The 17,648-nt window shown below is 45.4% G+C and overlaps 1 protein-coding gene across 1 annotated transcript; it reads right to left on the reverse strand.

The window, feature by feature from the left end:
- Positions 1-4,141: 4,141 nt before the first annotated feature.
- Positions 4,142-9,509, reverse strand: C11H9orf131 (chromosome 11 C9orf131 homolog). The gene is made up of 2 exons (XM_046021716.1): positions 8,697-9,509; positions 4,142-8,335 (listed from the first exon to the last, which is right to left on the reverse strand). Exons 1-2 carry the CDS (start codon positions 8,925-8,927, stop codon positions 4,904-4,906), a joined length of 3,663 nt encoding a protein of 1,220 aa, XP_045877672.1. The 5' UTR covers positions 8,928-9,509; the 3' UTR covers positions 4,142-4,903.
- Positions 9,510-17,648: the final 8,139 nt, after the last annotated feature.

A 17,648-nucleotide genomic window follows, 5' to 3' on the forward strand; every position in this document is an offset into this window, starting at 1 on the left:
CCTTGCCCCATGTCTGTATCATCACTGAGTAGGACTGCGGGGGAGGGGGTGCAGCCTGCCTGATGGAGCTCCAGTTGTGTTTGATGTGGATGGTAAGGTTAAGCCTGCAGAGCTCTCTCTTTTTCCTGACCAACGACTGAATTGGGCTGCCCTCCAGAAATCTTAAGGGTTGCAGAAAGAGAATCTCTGTCTGAGGTGGATGTTGTTTACATGCATCTGAAAGTCCTAAACATTAATGCTGTGGTTGAGGATTACTAATTATGTCCACCTTTATGTAATTTGTATTATAAAAAAAATGTTTTTTTTTTCCTAATATAAAATTCTAGTATCGGATGTGTTTTTTTTCTAAATTTAACATCCTCCTCTGCTCACCCTTTTCAGATGATTGCTTGCATAGTCTTGTCCATGTCCAGGTATAGAATATCCTTTTTGTTCAACGGGTACCAACATAATCACTTAATGCTTTTGGGATCAGTACTGTGATGCCTTACCTAGAGAGGAGTATGGTGCAGAAAATAATCCGCAGTCAGCTTTTTATTGGTCTTTCTAGTACTTATACCAGTCACTGGTATGGATTACAAAGATAGATAATCTACAAGGACAAGATAATTTTGAATTTGAATTTGTGTGCTGTGAAATAGAGATTTTTGGACGTTGGAGATTGAGTTGACTCGTCCCTCATTCTCCATGATACCTTCTCTGCCACATTCTGTTTTTCATCCTCTTCTGGTTTTCCCACCATTTGCGTGTCCCGATGGCCAGGCTTCAGTCTTATTTCCACTTTGAACATGGTCATTCTGTCATCCATATGGTGCATCACTGGGTTGGCAGCCTAACTTTATTGTGGGCCAAAGACACAGTCTTTTGGGGGAAAGACATTCGGTTGGTGCCTCTGCATCTCAAGCTGTAGGAACAGATTAGAAGACAAGTGGTATTTTCTTGCAAAATATGTAGAGATACTGGTTGATACATGAGAAATTTGAGTTGGAATGATTGTTTTGCTTTTACATGTCACACAAAGTGTGTTTGTAGAAGACAGATGGAGTCTATAGATCCTTTAGGAAAAACCAGGGAACAAGACTTACAGTGAGAGAGAGGCCTGGTTCTGGTTTTGACACTGGAGCTTATAGCAGCTTTGAACAAGGCACTTAATTCTTCTGGGGCTTCTGATAGGTAAAGTGGTTGACAGTGCTTTACAAACTGTAGAAAGCAGTGTGAGGAACTGTCAACTTACACCTGCAGATACCTGCATACCTAAACCAAGAGACAAATCATATAAGCAGTCCCATTTTTTCCTTCCAGTGTTCGTAGAAAGAAATTGGATTTTACAATTTTACTAGCTATTTGCTTCTTTCATAGGATAGGTGCTACAGTTTGGAGATGGGTTTCTAACCAAGAATATGCCATGAAACACTATAGAGGACCAACAGTATACTGCAGATGGAAAAGCAAAGATGAAACTATAAACCCAATATCTTAAGATATATTTGTTTTTATTGTTTTTTTTTAAGGACGCTCCACACCCAGCATGGAGCTTGAACATGATCATGACTCTGAGATCAAGACCTGAGTTGAGATCAAGAGTCAGATACTTAACCAAGTAGCACCCCAGGATATATTTGGATTCAAGATACTGATCTTAAAAGTTACCGTGAAAGTCCAGTCACAATGCCTATGAGAACACAGGTCTGCCAGTCGTTAATTCAGCTGAACTGAGCCAAATGTTAATGGTTTGTTACTCTTTTCCACCAAGGGCTTAAAAAGATATGCATAGACTCATGAAATGCCCCTGTAACAAGTAGAAATTAAGAATTGCATTGTGCTCAGGGTGCCTGACTGGCTCAGTTGGTAGAGCATGCAACTCTTGGTCTCAGGATTGAGTTCAAGTCCCATAGTCAGCATGGAACCTACCTAAAATTAACAGAAAAAGTAAAGAATTGCAATGGCTTTGAGATTATTTGGGAGGTGGGGCAGTAGTTGGGAAGAGGGAAAATATCTTCAGTTCCACTCCTGGCCAGCAGGTGGTGAGTTCTGGGCTAAGACCCTCTGGACACGTTTAGGCTACATAAAGCTTTGGAACAGAAGAGTGACAGGAGGCGGAGGAACAGCATGTACAATCTGTTTTTGTCAACTGTATATATGGAATAGAGGGAATATTGTGAAATGAAAAGTTTAGCAATGGATTAGGAATGTGGATTTGACCTCATAGAACCTCAGCTGCTTTTTTAGGGGCATGATAGCCATACTATAAGCCAACTGGTGCTGTCAACAACATACAGATTATGTGGCTGCAAAGAGGGGGAAACCATACCAAGACAGGAGAATCAGAAGGCCCTAGAGGTAGTCTGAGCTCGGCATTAAAGGAATGTGGGAGACTTGACCTGGAGAGCAATTTGAGCAAAAGGCACAAAAGTCAGGAAATACAGAGCATGCTTAAGAGGCATCAGGTTGACTAGCAAGGGAGTGTATTTGGAAAGGTCAGCCACATCATGAAGAACCTTAAATTCTAGGAATGAAGTTTATTTTTTAAAAGATTTGATTTTTAAGTACTGTACACCCAACATGGGGCTTGAACTTAACCCCCCACACACAAGATGAAGAGTTGCATGCTCTACTGACTGAGCGAGCCAGGTGCCCCAAGTGAAATTTATTTTTTATTTTATTTTTCCTGCTACTTTTTTTTTTAAAGATTTATTTGCTTTAGAGTATGTGTGCATGTGCACATATGCAATGGCGGGGGCGGGGGCAGAGAGTGAGAATAAGTCAGGCAGACTCCCTGCTGATTGCAGAGCCAAACATGGGGCTTGATCTCATGACCTCAAGATCATGACCTGAGCTAAAATTGAGATACTTAATCGACTGAGCCACCCAGGCGCCTCCCCAAGTGAAGTTTATTTTTCTTTTTTAAGATCTTATTTTTTTATTTGACAGAGCGCAAGGCAGCAAAGTGACAGGCAGAGGGAGAGAGAGAAGCAAGCCCTCTGCTGACCAGGGAGCCTGATGCGGGGCTCGATCCCAGGACCCCGCAATCATGACCTGAGCTGAAGGCAGCTGCTTAACCAACTGAGCTTCCCAGGTGCCCCATGAAGTTCATTTTAAAGTTATGGGTTTTCTGGGTGGTTTAGGCAGGAAGTGACAGATTTCAGTGCTAGAAATTCACTTATTTTCCTCCCATTTTTAACTGTGGCAAAAAAAAAAAAGTTCACTCAATTTCCAAGTGTACGTAATATTGTCAGACATATATGCATTGTGCATAGACAATTCACTTCATTTTTTTAGAGTAGTCATGCCCAGTGTGGGTGTTAAATTCATCACTAGAGATCAAGAGTTGTACCCTCTACCAACAGCCAGGCACCTTGACAATTCACATTTTAAAAACTTTTTTTTTTTTTTTTTTATAGAAGCAGTAATATGTATTGTAGAATTTTAGAAAAATACAAGCAAATTTTATGGGGTACCAGGGTGGTGTAGTCTTGAGCATCTGACTCTTGGGTTTCAGCTCAGGTTGTGATCTCAGGGTTATGAGATGGAGTCCTGCATCCGCACTCAGTGCAGAGTCTGATTAAGACTCTCCTTCTCCCTCTCCCCCTTCCTGTGTTCTCTCTCTAAAATCTTTAAAAATACATATGAGCACATTTTAAAAATTATCATCTTAATAATTGGTCTATTTAATTAATTACATAAAAATCTTCAAGCTTGGTACAGTGAAAGTCACCTTAAACAAAATTAGAAATTAAGCTACAGATTGGGAGAAAATATTTGCAGCCTGCATAATAGGATAATATCTGTGGTAGGTAGGCCCTTCCAGGAGGTCCACACCTTAATTCCTGGAACCTATGAATATATGATTTTATCTGGCACAGGAATTAAACATTGCAGTTGAAATTAATGGTTGCTGACTTTAAAATGGTTAGACTTCAAGATAGGGAGAGTATCTCGGATTATCCAGATGGACCTAATGTCATTACAGGTGTCCTTAAAAGTTGAGGGAGGGGTGCCTGGGTGGCTCAGTGGGTTAAAGCCTCTGCCTTCAGCTCCGGTCATGATCCCAGGATCCTGGGATCTAGCCCCACTCTGCCCAGTGGGGAGCCTGCTTCCTCCTCTCTCTCTCTGCCTCTCTGCCTACTTGTGATCTCTCTGTCAAATAAACAAAACAAAACAAAAGAACAAAGTTGAAGAGGGAGGCAGAAAACAGAGTGATAAGAACTTGACTTGCATTTGCTAGCTTTGAAGATGGAGGAAGAGAGCCAGTAGCCAAGGAATGTGGGCAGCTTCTAGAAGCTGGGAAAGACAAGGAATGAATTTTCAGTGCCTACAGAAACAAATGTAGCCCTGCCAAACCTTGATTTCAGCTCCATGGGACATGTAGACCTCTGACAAATTTGTGTTGTTTTGTGGTAAATTTGTTAGGGCAGCAGTAGAAAAATGGGTAAGGGATATGAACAGGCAATTATAGGAAAAATCCCCATGGCCACTGAACATACAAAAAGGCATGCACTTTTATGTTCTTGGGGATAGATGAATTCAAAGAAATGGTCAGAAGTGTAGAGAACTTGTGGATGAAGTGGGTGAAGAAGGGGAATGTACTGAGGATCAAGAACAGCTGACTAGACTCAGACCAGCTGTGTTTGTAGGGATGTGTGGACTTCAGGCTGATGATTTGAAGGGTTTGAAAAGTTAATTAAGCCTGCAAAATCCTGAGCTCTCTACTTCTCTGATCCTGAGGTAGTACAGCTATAGCAGAAGTTAACAGGGAACTGACATTCTCAGTACCACAGACTCCAAAGATGACATGAGAGGGATTGGTTTAGTTCACCTAGTTTATTAGGATTTCCTCTCCCCACCCCACAGCTGGTTTGGCTTCAAACCTTAGGGATTTGGTTGCCAGTACTACCAGCCTTTCTTACGGTTTTGGTTGGCAGGGGTCATGGGTGCCCAGAAACTTGGCTAACATTCTTTGGAGACCCTTGGTAAGGGGAATCTGAGGTGTGGGGGAGGAGAAATGCTTTTCCATGTGGGCCCAAGGGCAGTGCTTAGAGTGTTGAGGGGTCAGGATGTGACCAGCTCCCAGCCAGGCTCCTCGCTGAATTTGGGGACCTGCAGCCTTACAGTAAAGGTGGTGAGGAAGAGCAGTGTGTTGAGAGCTCTGGTCTTGGTGCTGAGGTCTTCGGGAAAGTCTGCTTACAGGGACTTCTACTGGTCTTCTGGCCTGGGCTGGGTGGCTTTTCCATGGAACTGTGGATGACCCCAATCTTGCATCCCCTCTTCTGTGGTCTCCTGCTTTGGGTTTCCTGGGACTCTCTCTCTTTTTGGCTGAAAATGGGGCTGAAGCCTTGTTCTGTCTCTTACCTGAGGCAGGAACCTCAGGGTTTGAGGGCTTGCTTAGGTCTGAGCAGTTCTCACCAGTCTCCATGCAGGTACATGGTCCCTGGCACGAGACCTCAGCTACTATCTTCATCTTCTTTCTTCCCTCTGTCTGAGACCCTTGTTCGGTCCTGCCGGACCCTTGTGGCTGTGTCTGGGAAGAAGAGTGGGAGTGGTAACAGTGGGAGATCTGGACAGGCTGACCTGGGCTTTGAATTTTGGGGGGATGACACCTTGGAGAGTGGGGGCACAAATTAGAGGGACGATTCTGCTGTGGGGGGCAGGAAGAGAGTCTCCAGGAGCCTGGAGTTGTGGAGCTCAGTGCAGGGTTGCTGCCAAACAATTGACTTGGGTCAGGGGATCTGGAAGCAGGGCTCTGCTGTACTTTTTTCAGCCTGAGTTCCAACTCTTTACTCCAGTGCCAGGCCTGGATCCCAGAGTTAGGGGGCACCTCTGGGACAGCCTCTCCCTGGGAGGATGGAGTCTCTGCCTTAGCCCCTGGAAACAATTCTCTCTTGGGTAGGTCAGGCTGGTTGGGCTCAATCTTCAGAGCTTTAGCTAAGGTGGTAGGCCAGGATTTTGGCTGCAGGGGATCCACTGCTGGAGGACTGGAGCCTTGGGGGATCCCTCTTGGTTGCACATTCCTCCACACAAAGTCAGAGTCAATATGTGGATCTGGTAGAGGGGCAGAGAGAGAGCTGGAGGCTGGGGCTGGAAGCTCAGTGGCCCAGCAGTTGTCTCTCTGCTTCACGGCTTCCCCATTCGACTTATAGGTATGTTGGTCTCCAGGAGGCTCACTTATGTGAGACTTTGACTTAGAGTTTGAAGGTGGGCTGGGGCCCCATAGTGGGGACCCAGGAACACAACAGGTTTCTTTCTGCTGCTTGTTCCTCCCAATAGTCTCAGAGTCAGACAGGGCTCCCAAGGATCTGGCTCCATGTGGGTCTTGGGGTAAGCTGCAAGCTGGGAGCCCAGAGGCCCAGGAGTTCTTTCTCCTTTTTATATCCCCACATCTATCCTCAGAATCAAACAGGACCCCCATGAGGCTAGCTCTGAGGGTCTCGAATTTAGGAGCTGGGGATGGGCTGCACGCCAGAGATGGAGGCTCAGAAGCCCAGGAATTCCTAGAATGCTCAGTGTCCCTCCATGCAGCTTCTGATCTAGTGAGGCGTCCCATAGGATTGAGTCTGTGAAGTTCCAGAATGGAAGCTAGAAATGGGCTGTGGTCAGGGGCTGGGGACTCAGAGGTCCAGAGGTTCTCTCTCTGCCCTTCCAAAGCTTTGGACTCAGACAAGATTCCCTGGGAACTCCTTCCTAGGGATACCAGCAGGGAAGATGGAGGAAGCCTGGGAGAAGAAACGGGGTCTGCAGAGACCCAAAGATTTTCTCTACTCTCCCTACCATTCCATGAAGTCTCAGATCTTGGTGGGACATGTACAGGGCTGGTTCCATAGAGTGCTGGGTTGAGGTCCAGGGCTGGGGGCCTAAAGGCCCATGGGTTTCCTGAATTTTCTCTGTGTCCCCACTGGGGCTTATACCTAGATGGATCTTCCAGAGAAGTTTCTCCCTGGAGTTCTTGCAGGGGACCTAGGGGAGGCCAAGGGCATGGCATTGGAGACCTAGAGGTCTGAGGGCTCTCCCTGTGGCTCATGGTTTCCCAGAAGTCCTTAGGTGCAGAAAGTCCTCCTTCAGGGATGACTTTCTGGAGTTCTGACAGAGCATCTTGGACTTGGCAGGGAGCTGGCATTGAAGGCTCAAAGGCTTGAGAACTCTCTTTATGTCCTGCGGTTCTCCACTGAGTTTTATATCCAGGTGGAACTCCCAGGGGGCTGGTTTCTTGTGTCTCTGTCATGGGGTCTACAGATTGGCAACGGACCAGGATTGAAGGCTCAGAGATTTGAGGATACTCTCTTTGCCTTGTGGTTTCCCAGAGGGCCTTAGCTGCAGGCAGGCCTTCTATAGGGCTGACTTCTTGGAGTTCTGAAAGGGAAGCCAGATTTGTGCTGGGAGCTGGCATTACAGACTCAGTGGCCTTGGTGTCCTCATTTTGTCCCATAGTCTTCCGTGGGGCCTCAAGCCTTGTCAGGACTCCCAGAAGGCTAGGAGGATACAGCGGAGAGGCAGAGAGTGAATCTAGGATGTGTTGTTGGACTCTGGGATCCTGTGGCACATCCCACCAGACTTCAGATAAGGGGGAGAGCTTAGAAGGTCTGGTTCTTTGGAGTTCAGGCTGTAGGTACAGGGGTTGATCCTCAGAGATCCAAGGGACCTCTTTCTGCTGCATAAGCCACTGAGTATATGCCTTAGCACCACATAGGACTCCCTGGTGGTCCGTGGGAAAGGACTTAAGATGGAAGGGTAGTGATGGGACAGAAGGGGAAGAAGGAGGAGGAAGTTGCTGAGGATCAAGGGCTATCCTTTCTAGATCTTCTGTAATATGGATTTTAAGGGTAGGAGGCTGAGTTGGGTAGTAATACTGGGGAAGCAGCAGAGTGGACCTAGCCAGGAAGGCAAGCTTGTTGAAGAAGACAAAGGGACCAACAGACAACTTCAGGGGAGAGGGGCCACTTGAGCTCAGGAAGATGTCTTCCAAGGACTCACTGTGCAGAGAGGGGAGACCCCAGAAGAGCTGGCTTTTCCTCTGATGTAGATAGCTTCCTGATTCTGCTTTGTGCCTCACAGGCAGGTTGGTCAGGATCTGAAAGGTGGGGAAGGATCTGGAAGAGCTTGGGTTCTGTGTTTGTACTTGATTTGGTGTCCTTATGGCTTTGTGGAGGTCCTCAGAACCACAGGATGGTTGAGATGGGGCTGTGGTGGCTTGCTCTCCAATGGAAGCTTCTTTGGGAAGAGAACATGGCTTCAGTGGATCCAGAGATGTCTCCTCTTCTTCCTCCTCCTCCTCCTCTTCATCCTCTGACTTCTGCTTCCACAGGTGATCAAAGAAAGCCACATTGTACAGAAGTGGTAGGCCCTGGGGAGTGGAGAAAGATACTTCAGGCATGAAACCTTTCAGAGACACAAGGTGTGTCATAAAGCCCTTAATCTCTGTTCCACATCCAGAGGGAAGTTACTCACCTGTTCCCCACGTCTGTGGTCAGTAGTCACTTACTCACCTGGGCCATGACCTAGACCATATTTAGAGATCAGCATTCCCTACCATAACTACATCTAGGGTCAGTGATCATTCACCTGTCTTTAAATCGGGTATCCACGGTCACTCATCCGGCCTCACATTTAAGACTTAAAGTCCTTCCATGTCAATGATTTTTTTGCCTGAACTCAACATGTGATATCAAGAGTCATTCACCCAGCTGCACGTACATGTCACCCACCTTGCTTTGCATCATGTCCCCAGAGTACCAGGGTTGAAGCTGTCGCCACCTCCCAAGCTGCCACCACCTCCGGATCTGCCAAATCATGAACAGGAATAGCGTCACCAGATTCCCTGGACTCTGGAGGCAGCTGCTGCCACAGTGTCTGCAGGCCAGGGCATGGGTCAACTGGCTCCAGAGAAGCTCCATGTACCCTTCAGCCCCAAGCAGGCCTTGTAACAGCCATTCCATTTTCCTCAGCGTAGTGGCAGTTTACCCCGAGGTCATCACTGCATCACAGAACAAAGAACTCCCATCCCCCACATGCCTAACAGCCCTTTCCCTGAATTTAGAGCCAAAACATTGCCTCTGTCAGGCAACTAATATCTCATAACAGTGAAACCTTACTGATCCCCTTTTGTCTTGATCGCCAGAGCCAGATTTATGCTTCAGACATTGTCATTAAGAACGTGGATTCTAGCATCAAACTGCTTTATTCAAATCCTGCTGCTGCTACTTCCTGTCTATGAAATCAGACTGCTCAATCTTCTAGTGCTTCAGTTCTCTCACCTGTAAAATGGGGGTGATATTACCACATAGAGTTGTTGTGAGGATTAAATGAACAAATTCATATGATTAGGATAGAACATAGTATATGCTAAATATCTCTTTTGGGGCACCTGGGTGGCTCAGTTGATTTGAGTGGTTGACTCTTGGTTTCAGTTCAGGTCATGATATCAGGGCGCTGGAATCAAGCCCGCATGTATCTCTGCATTCACTGGGATGTCTGCTTCTCTCCCTCTCCCTCTGCCCCTTCCCCTGTGCACGAGTGTGTGTGCGCTCTCTCTTTCTCTTTCTAAAATAAATCTTTAAAAAATTACTTCTTTTTTTTTTAATATTTTATTTATTTGACAGAGAGAAATCACAACTAGGCAGAGAGGCAGGCAGAGAGAGAGGAGGAAGCAGGCTCCCCGCGGAGCAGGGAGCCGGATGCGGGGCTCGATCCCAGGACCCTGGGATCATGACCTGAGCCGAAGGCAGAGGCTTCAACCCACTGAGCCACCCAGGCGCCCCAAAAAATTACTTCTTTTAAGGTTTTTAATTACAAGCCTTGTTCCATCTTTAATATAAGGACTCTGTTCCCACCCTCCCCCCTTTTAAAACCTCATGTCAGCTGTGAAATGTTTTATTTGACTTTTAGTTGGTTAAGATTTTTTTGGCAAGCATTTATGTGAATACAAATCAAATATGCTTGACCATTTTTCTTCATTTGCCCCTCTTTATCCTAAAACCACTACTCTGTTCCAAATAGACTCTTCCTTTCAGGGCCAAACTTCAATCTCCACCTTCAAGGTACAATTTAATGCCTCTCTCTCCTCATCCTACCCCCATCAAAGGCCCTCTTAGTCTGATAGAAAGAGCACTGAGCTGAAATTAAGACTTGGATTTCCTAACTCTGTCACTAATAAGCTCTGTGATTTCAGACAAAGATTTCTCCCCTAGGTATCATGAGTTGGACTAGATTTATTTATTTATTCACTCATTCAACATATATTTATTGATTGCCTACTATGGATCAGGTATTATCTCAGGCTTGAGGAGATTGAAATAAGACAGTCTCTGCACTAAAGTAGGTCCCATTTCAGTGGGGAAAACAGTCAAGTAATAGAAAATTAAAATAGAAATATGCTCAGGATACTATGGGGTTAGAGGAGGGTATCTAACTAGCCTAGGGTTTCTTGCCAGGGGCTGCTTCCCAGGTGAGATGATTAATGTTTGGTTTGAGGAGCCAAGAAAATGAAAGTATAGAGAGCAAGAGAAGGACAATTCACATAGTAGGAACAGCCTGTATAAAGGTGCTAGGGCAGAGAAAGCATGTACCATTGGGGAAATTGCAGGTATTTCAATGTATGGGGGTTGGAGAAGCAGTAAAAGATGGACCTGGAAAGACAGGATTACGAAGGCCCCTCAATTTCAGTCTGAGAAACTGAAATTTATCCTGAAGACGATGGAAAATCATCAAAAAATTTTGAGCATGAAAATGACAAGATGAAGTTTTGTGTCTTAGAACACTGGCTCTAGTGAGGGCAAAGAGATTGAGGAGAAATTAGTTAGGGAACTCTTGCTTTAGTTTAGTTTAGATGAGGCCTAAACCAAGGCAGTGAGTAAGAACGGACAATAATGAATTCAAGTAGAATTCCAAAGATATAATTGGTTAGACTTTTTTTTTTTTTTTTTTTATTTTTTTTATTTGACAGCGAGAGACAGGAGATCACAAGTAGGCAGAGAGGCAGGCAGAGAGAGAGAGAGGGAAGCAGGCCCCCCGCGAAGCAGAGAGCCCGATGCGGGACTCGATCCCAGGACCCCGAGACCACGACCCGAGCCGAAGGCAGCGGCCCAACCCACTGAGCCACCCAGGTGCCCTAATTGGTTAGACTTTATTACCAATGGCATGGGGTATAGGAGAGTGGGAGTTGAGAATGACTCTAGGGTTCCTACCTCAGGAGGCTTGGTGTGTATATTAGTGCCAATTTTCTTTAAGATTTTATTTATTTGTCAGAGTGAGAGAGCACAAGCAGGGGGAGCAGCAGCAGGAGAGGGAGAAGCAGGCTCCCCACTGAGTAGGGAGCCTGATGTGGGGTTCTATCCCCCAGGACCCTGGGATCATGACCTGAGCTGAAGGCAGGTGCTTAACTGACTGAGCCACTCAAGCGTCCCTCTTAGTGCCATTTTTCTGAAATAGAGAACACAGACCTGGGAACCAAGTTAGGGTTGGGGGGAGGATAATGGGCTCCATTTAGACATTCGAATGTGAGGTTTTTATGACAAGGAAAAACTGGGCAGGAGGCAATTAGATACATGGATCTGAAGCTTGGAAGAGCAGTCTATGGTGATGTAAAATTCGACAGCTAGCAGCATATATGTAGCAGCTGAAACCATAAAAGGGCTTAAAAATTATGTACTGATATATACCATTTGGTTCAATGTGGCCAGCATTAAAAACTGGAGTAGCCAACACTATAAAACTAGCAGATTGTACATAATAATCAGTATTTCAAGTTTAAAATCTGGCAGCAGTAGACATTCATTTCCACTAAGAAAGACCATTTATTTATTTTTTTAAAAAGATTATTTATTTATTTATTTGACAGAGAGAGAGAGATTACAAGTAGGCAGAGAGGCGGGCAGAGAGAGAGGGAAGCAGGCTCCCCACTGAGCCAGAAGCTGGATGCGGGGCTCAATCCCAGGACCCTGAGATCATGACCTGAGCCTAAGGCAGAGGCTTAACCCACTGAGCCACCCAGGCACCCCTAAGTAAAGACCATTTAGAGCTAAGTAGCAGTGGCTCCCCTTCACCATGGTTCTCTCCATGTTCTTTTCGTTGATGCCAAAGCTAAGGCTAGTTGTAGTTTATTATTGTGCCTGTGATTTTGTTTGCTTATATGTGTCCATTTTTACTTGTATTGCCTGCCTTGTATTTGAGTTTGCTATCTGTGGATGAAGAAGGTAAGTTGAGTCCTAATGGGAAACAGAAGAAGCAATGTTGAATACTTATATTTATGGCAGGACAATTTACCAAGCTGTTAATTGTTTTCTCCTACTTCTTGCCAGGAAACATCCAGTAGGATAAAAAGGTAACTTTTTATGTTATGTATAGAATTCCTCTCTTCCAGGAATGCTAGGTTTCTTGTCTCATGGAATTGGTAATAGATTTTAGTTTTCTAGTCCCGAACCCAAGTTTCAAGACACCCAGTCTACAACTTTATCCAGGCTCTTGTGTGGGAGGGGAAATTTAATTTAGCTAGGTGTTCTTGAGAAGGAGAAGATGGAGGATGATTGAAAGAAGAATTGCCCAAGGATAGAAGTGTGTTCAGAAATTTGAGAAAAGAGATAATAATAATGGGTTCCATGAGTGACAGGGTCTGTACAGAAGTCCATTGGGAGGCAGCAGGATTTTGGGGGAGGGGAGTAACAGGGCTTCTAATGGGGAGAGCCAATTTAATGGTTAGGGCACTAAACATCCAGCACATAGTCTTGGGAACTATGGCAAAAATGCTGTGTGCATACCTGGCAGAGATGCTGTGGAACCACCTGCCTTTGAATGGACTGTATGCATTTATACAATGCACATCCCAGTGGCAACTGTGATATACTCAAGAGCAGAGGTTATTTTCTAAGCATTTTTTTGGGGGTGGGGTGGGGGAAGGGTTGTTTTGTTGGTGAATGTGTATCATGCTAAAGAGGAAAAAAGCCCTTGCCACATCGTGATTTAATAATGGATGTCTTCTAACACTAGTAAGTGAGATTTTAACCAGATTTAACTTAGAAAAATTAAGTAATGTAATGTTTCTTGTTTCTCAGTGTTGTGGAACAAATTTATAATCTTAAATTTTTACTCTTTAATAATACTCTATTAATCTTTACAACTCTTTTTTTTTTTTTTTTTAAGGATTTTATTCATTTGAGAGAGAGAGACAGAGAGTACAAGCAGGGGGAGAGGCAGAGAGAGAGGGAGAAGCAGGCTCCTCACATGCGGCTAGATCCCAGGACTTAGAGATCATGACCTGAGCAGAAGGCAGATGCTTAATCATCTGAGCCACCCAGGCGCCCCTACAACTCTTTTGTTTAATCTTTACAATCCTTTGAAGTAGGTATTGTTATTTTTTCCACATAAATGGAAACTGAGGTACAGAGAAGTTTATATTAATATATATTAATTACATAATTTATTACTATAGAATATTATATATTATGTTATATATAATAACATATAATAATATATATGGCTATAATATATATAATATATATTATATATATTATATATATATATATGGCTATCCCAGAAAGCAGAGCCAGAGTTTGAGGACCCTCTTGCATTGTGAGGAATCATTTGGATATAAGACACATAAATAAAATCCAACAGGTGTAAGCAAATGGGACTATATTGACTCTAACTGAAGAGTTAGGACTGGCTGGCTTCAGATAATAGGGTTGATTCAGGAACTCATTTCAATATCATCAGGATTCAGTTTCTTTCTTTCTTTCTTCTTTCTTTCTTTCTTTCTTTCTTTCTTTCTTTCTTTCTTTCTTTCTTTCTTTCTTTCTTTATTTTATTTACTGGGGCACCTGGGTGGCTCAGTTGTTGAGCGTCTCCCTTCAGCTCAGGTCATGATCCCAGGGTTCTGGGATCAAGCCCCGCATCAGGCTCCCATCTGCTTCTCCCTTTCCCACTCCCCCTGCTTGTGTTCCCTCTTTTGCTATGTCTCTCTGTCAAATAAATAAAATCTTCAAAAAAAAAAAGATTTTATTTATTTATTTAAAAGAGCACACAAGCAGGAGGAGGGTCAGGGGAGAGGGAACAGACCCTTCCTGCTGAGCAGGGACTCCCCCTGCCTCCCCGCAGGGTTTGATCCCAGGACCCTGGGATTATGACCTGAGCCAAAGGGAGATGCCCAACCAGTGGAGCCACCCAGATGCCCTTATATTCTACTTCTTGGCTCTCTTCTGTGCTAACTATATTCTCAGGTTTTGTGTCATAGCAGGTTCAAGTGAAGCTGAAAATGTGGTGTTGTGCTGACAACATTATGCTTATGGGTTCCAGTTGGTCATGTATCCATCCCTGAACTACTCACTGAACTGCTCACAGGGAAACAGAATGCTTCTTCCAACAGGTCAGAGTTACTTACACTCTACCTGCACATGGACTGAAACTGAAGAAGCCAGGATGTCGTAGTTCCTCCAAAGGAAGCAGACTGTTTTCAGAAAAGTGTATGCATGTTGGTATCAAACAAAATAAAACAAAATAGATGTCCACTACAGCCCTCTCTAACTTTTCTATTCTGTTTTCTGGCTCAGCTATGCCACTATCCTTTTAGGATCTAAGGCTAAAGTTGAAGTATGAAGGCATATCCTCTGAAGACTGGGGAAGGGGCTGGGTGGAGCCCAGGGCAGCATCTTTAAGAGGAGGGAATCTATGGGGAACGTAACCATCTGTATAGATAGCCCATTTAATGACTCTCAATTCCTAGACTTTTTCATCTTAGAGTCCTTTACCTCGGCTCCAGGCCAGCTATGCCATATCCGAAGCCTCATCATTATGGACTGTTTTGCCCTCTAAAATAGTTTGGCATCCCATCCTCTGACTTCAACCTCTAGATTTGTCCTAAATACGCCAATTCTTAAGCCTTGTCAGAACATCCATTCCACTTTCTCCTTGTCCATCAACAACTTCTTGCCTTCATTTCCTCCCTCTTTATGATAGACTTCAAGGTCTATCACTTAATCACATTCCAAACGCTTCTCAGTTCTTCCTTTCATCACTTTTACCTGGCAAAATCCCAATTCTGCCTCTGCGAAACCTGCCCTTTAGAAAGTAGCTCAACCCTGTTGGATAAAATTGTACATGTTGGTATCACTGTACATTCACGGTCTGTAACTAATGGTCAGCTCCACTATCACTTGAAAAGCATTTATTCATGCATTCCATTAAGTGCCTACTATGTACTAGGCACTAAGTACATCAGCATTGGGATACATCAGCATTTGAAACAGGCAAAACTCCCTGCTCATGGAGCTTATTCATTTATTTCTTAAATGCTTTCCCATCCTAGGGACACCTGGGTGGCTCAGTTTGTTAAGCATCTGCCTTCGGCTCAGGTCATGATCCCAGGTCCTTGAATCAAGCCCTAGGTCCAGCTCCTAGCTCAAGGGGGAGTCTGCTTCTCCCTCTCCCTTTGCCTCTCCCCCTGTTTGTGCTCTCTCTCAAATGAATAAATAAAATCTTTTAAAAAAATCTTAAAAAAGAAAACAAAGTTTCCCATTCTACTTAAAATCAATTCAAACTTTCTTCAACTTCTCTTGCCCCCGCTCCTAGCAGATGGGTCAGATCTCCGCTTTTCAAAGGAACTGGAAGCCATCATACAGGAATTTTTCATCATTAAAAACTCTCGCGTTCAGTCTCCTTCCTTCTTGCTGCAGTGAAAGGTGTCTCTCCGGGAAGCCCTTCTTCACCTTTCCAGGCTAGGATGGGTGCCCTTATCCTACCACACTGCCCCCCCCCCGCCCCCGCCCCCGCCCACTGGCACTTTCCACACCAGACCGTAACTTGTGCCTTAATAATCTGAGGGCAGAGATTTTGTCTACCCAGTCCACTGCTTTAACTCCAGCATCTGCCTGGCGGTATTTGGTTAGAGTTCAGTATCTAGAATGAGCGATGGGCGGGATTTCTTGGAGACGCCCCGCCTAGGTCCTCTTCCCGGGCTTCCGAACTCTTTCCTCAGGCTTCCTTGAGGCCTTGGCCACTTCTTGAGACCTCACCTCCAGGCTGGAGGCCTCCAGTCTGGTGAGCCTCATTGGCTTCCGTGAGACGTGAGCTGGGCAGTTAAGCTCATAGCCGAGGTTCAGAAGGGACTTTAACGACGCCCCAGAGCCCTTCCCGCCGCGGGACTACCCCACCTCCCGCGATGAGGCTTCTGGGTAGGGGGCGCTGCGCGGAGGACCCGCCGTGGGTTGGAGCGTTGATGCGTCGCCGCCGCAGCGGCTTCTTCGCTGCCCAACCCGCCAGTGATTCTTCTCTCCCTCCTTCTCCCTTTCCTTTCCCCCTCCCTTTTCCCTTTTTCCTTACGTCCCCGCCCTTTTTCTTTCCTCCCCTTCTCCCCGCCTCCTCCATGGCCATGTCGCGGGAAGGGCCCCGCCAGCAGCCCGGCCCCACTAGCCTGGCCGCACGGACATGGTCTTGTCCAGTGTCCCGGATAGGCCCGGTGTCCTGAACATGTCTGGACTGGTCAGAGGACAGTGAGACCTCACGGAGCCACTCCTCCAGGAGAGGTCAGTTTCTCAAACTCTCCTTCCTTCACACTCATCCACAGGAGGCAGGATGCCGGACCTGGCCCCGGGGAAATTTCAGAGGAGGATGAAGGGCGTTGTGAGGCCGCGGGGGGGCGCCAGTGGGAGTGGTGGGAGACAGCCCAGCACAGGCCCACCAGATACCAGAGTATCAAGCGGCTGAGGTGAGGCGGGCTCCTGAGGAGCCGAGGCCCACCGTGGAGGCCTCTAGCAGACAAGCCAAGCCAAGCCAAGCCAAGGCTTTTAACATAGCAAGATCTGGGGCGCCTGGCTTGCTCCTTGTCAGAGCATGCGACTCTTGATCTTGGGGTTGGGAGTTGGAGCCCCACGTTGGGTGCAGAGGTTACTTAATAAAATTTTAAAAAGAAGATAGGAAAATCTGCGGCATCTGTCTTCAGATCCCAGGTATCGGTACTTTACTGCATTTATTGAGGGGCTACTGTGTGTCAGGTTTTGGGTTTGGAAGTTTAGCCATGTCCCACTAGAGGCAGGAAGAAATACTGCCTTTTATTTTTTTTTAAACAGTTAAGATAGTATTATATACTGAATTTAGAAGATATGAAAAACTAGAAGAATCCCATAAACTTCCAATCTCAAAATAATTTCCCTAGCACTTTGACATATTTCTTTTCAGACTTTGCTATTCATATTTTTATGTTGATTAAATAAATGTAGGTTTTTATAAGGTAGGAAGGCAGTTAATATTTTAGTGTAAGCCTTTTCTATGCACTGTAAACTCTTCCTAACCATCAATTTTAATAACTATGTTATTCTCTACAGTAGGTTATCTTAGGTAGTCAGTAGCCCCTCGTGTGGTTAGTTATTTCTGCACTGACTTCTGTGGGCTTCAGTCTAGTAAATCCCAGTTGCTTTCTAAACATCCCCAAGCTCAGTTTCCCACAGGTACCCCAGTCTATCATCTTCATAACTTAAACCATTTTCTCCTTCTGTCCCAGTCTGCTCTTCCTGCTGTGTTCCCCAAAGCAATTAGTATCACCTAATCACCCAGGCAAGAAGCAGGAGTCAGGGGCGCCTGGGTGGCTCAGTCATTGAGCGTCTGCCTTCAGCTGGGGTCATGATCCTAGAATCCTGGGATCAAGCCCGGCACTGGGCTCCCTGCTTGGCAGG

This window comes from Meles meles, chromosome 11, assembly GCF_922984935.1.
Source record: "Meles meles chromosome 11, mMelMel3.1 paternal haplotype, whole genome shotgun sequence".
Classification (NCBI taxonomy): Eukaryota; Metazoa; Chordata; class Mammalia; order Carnivora; family Mustelidae; genus Meles; species Meles meles.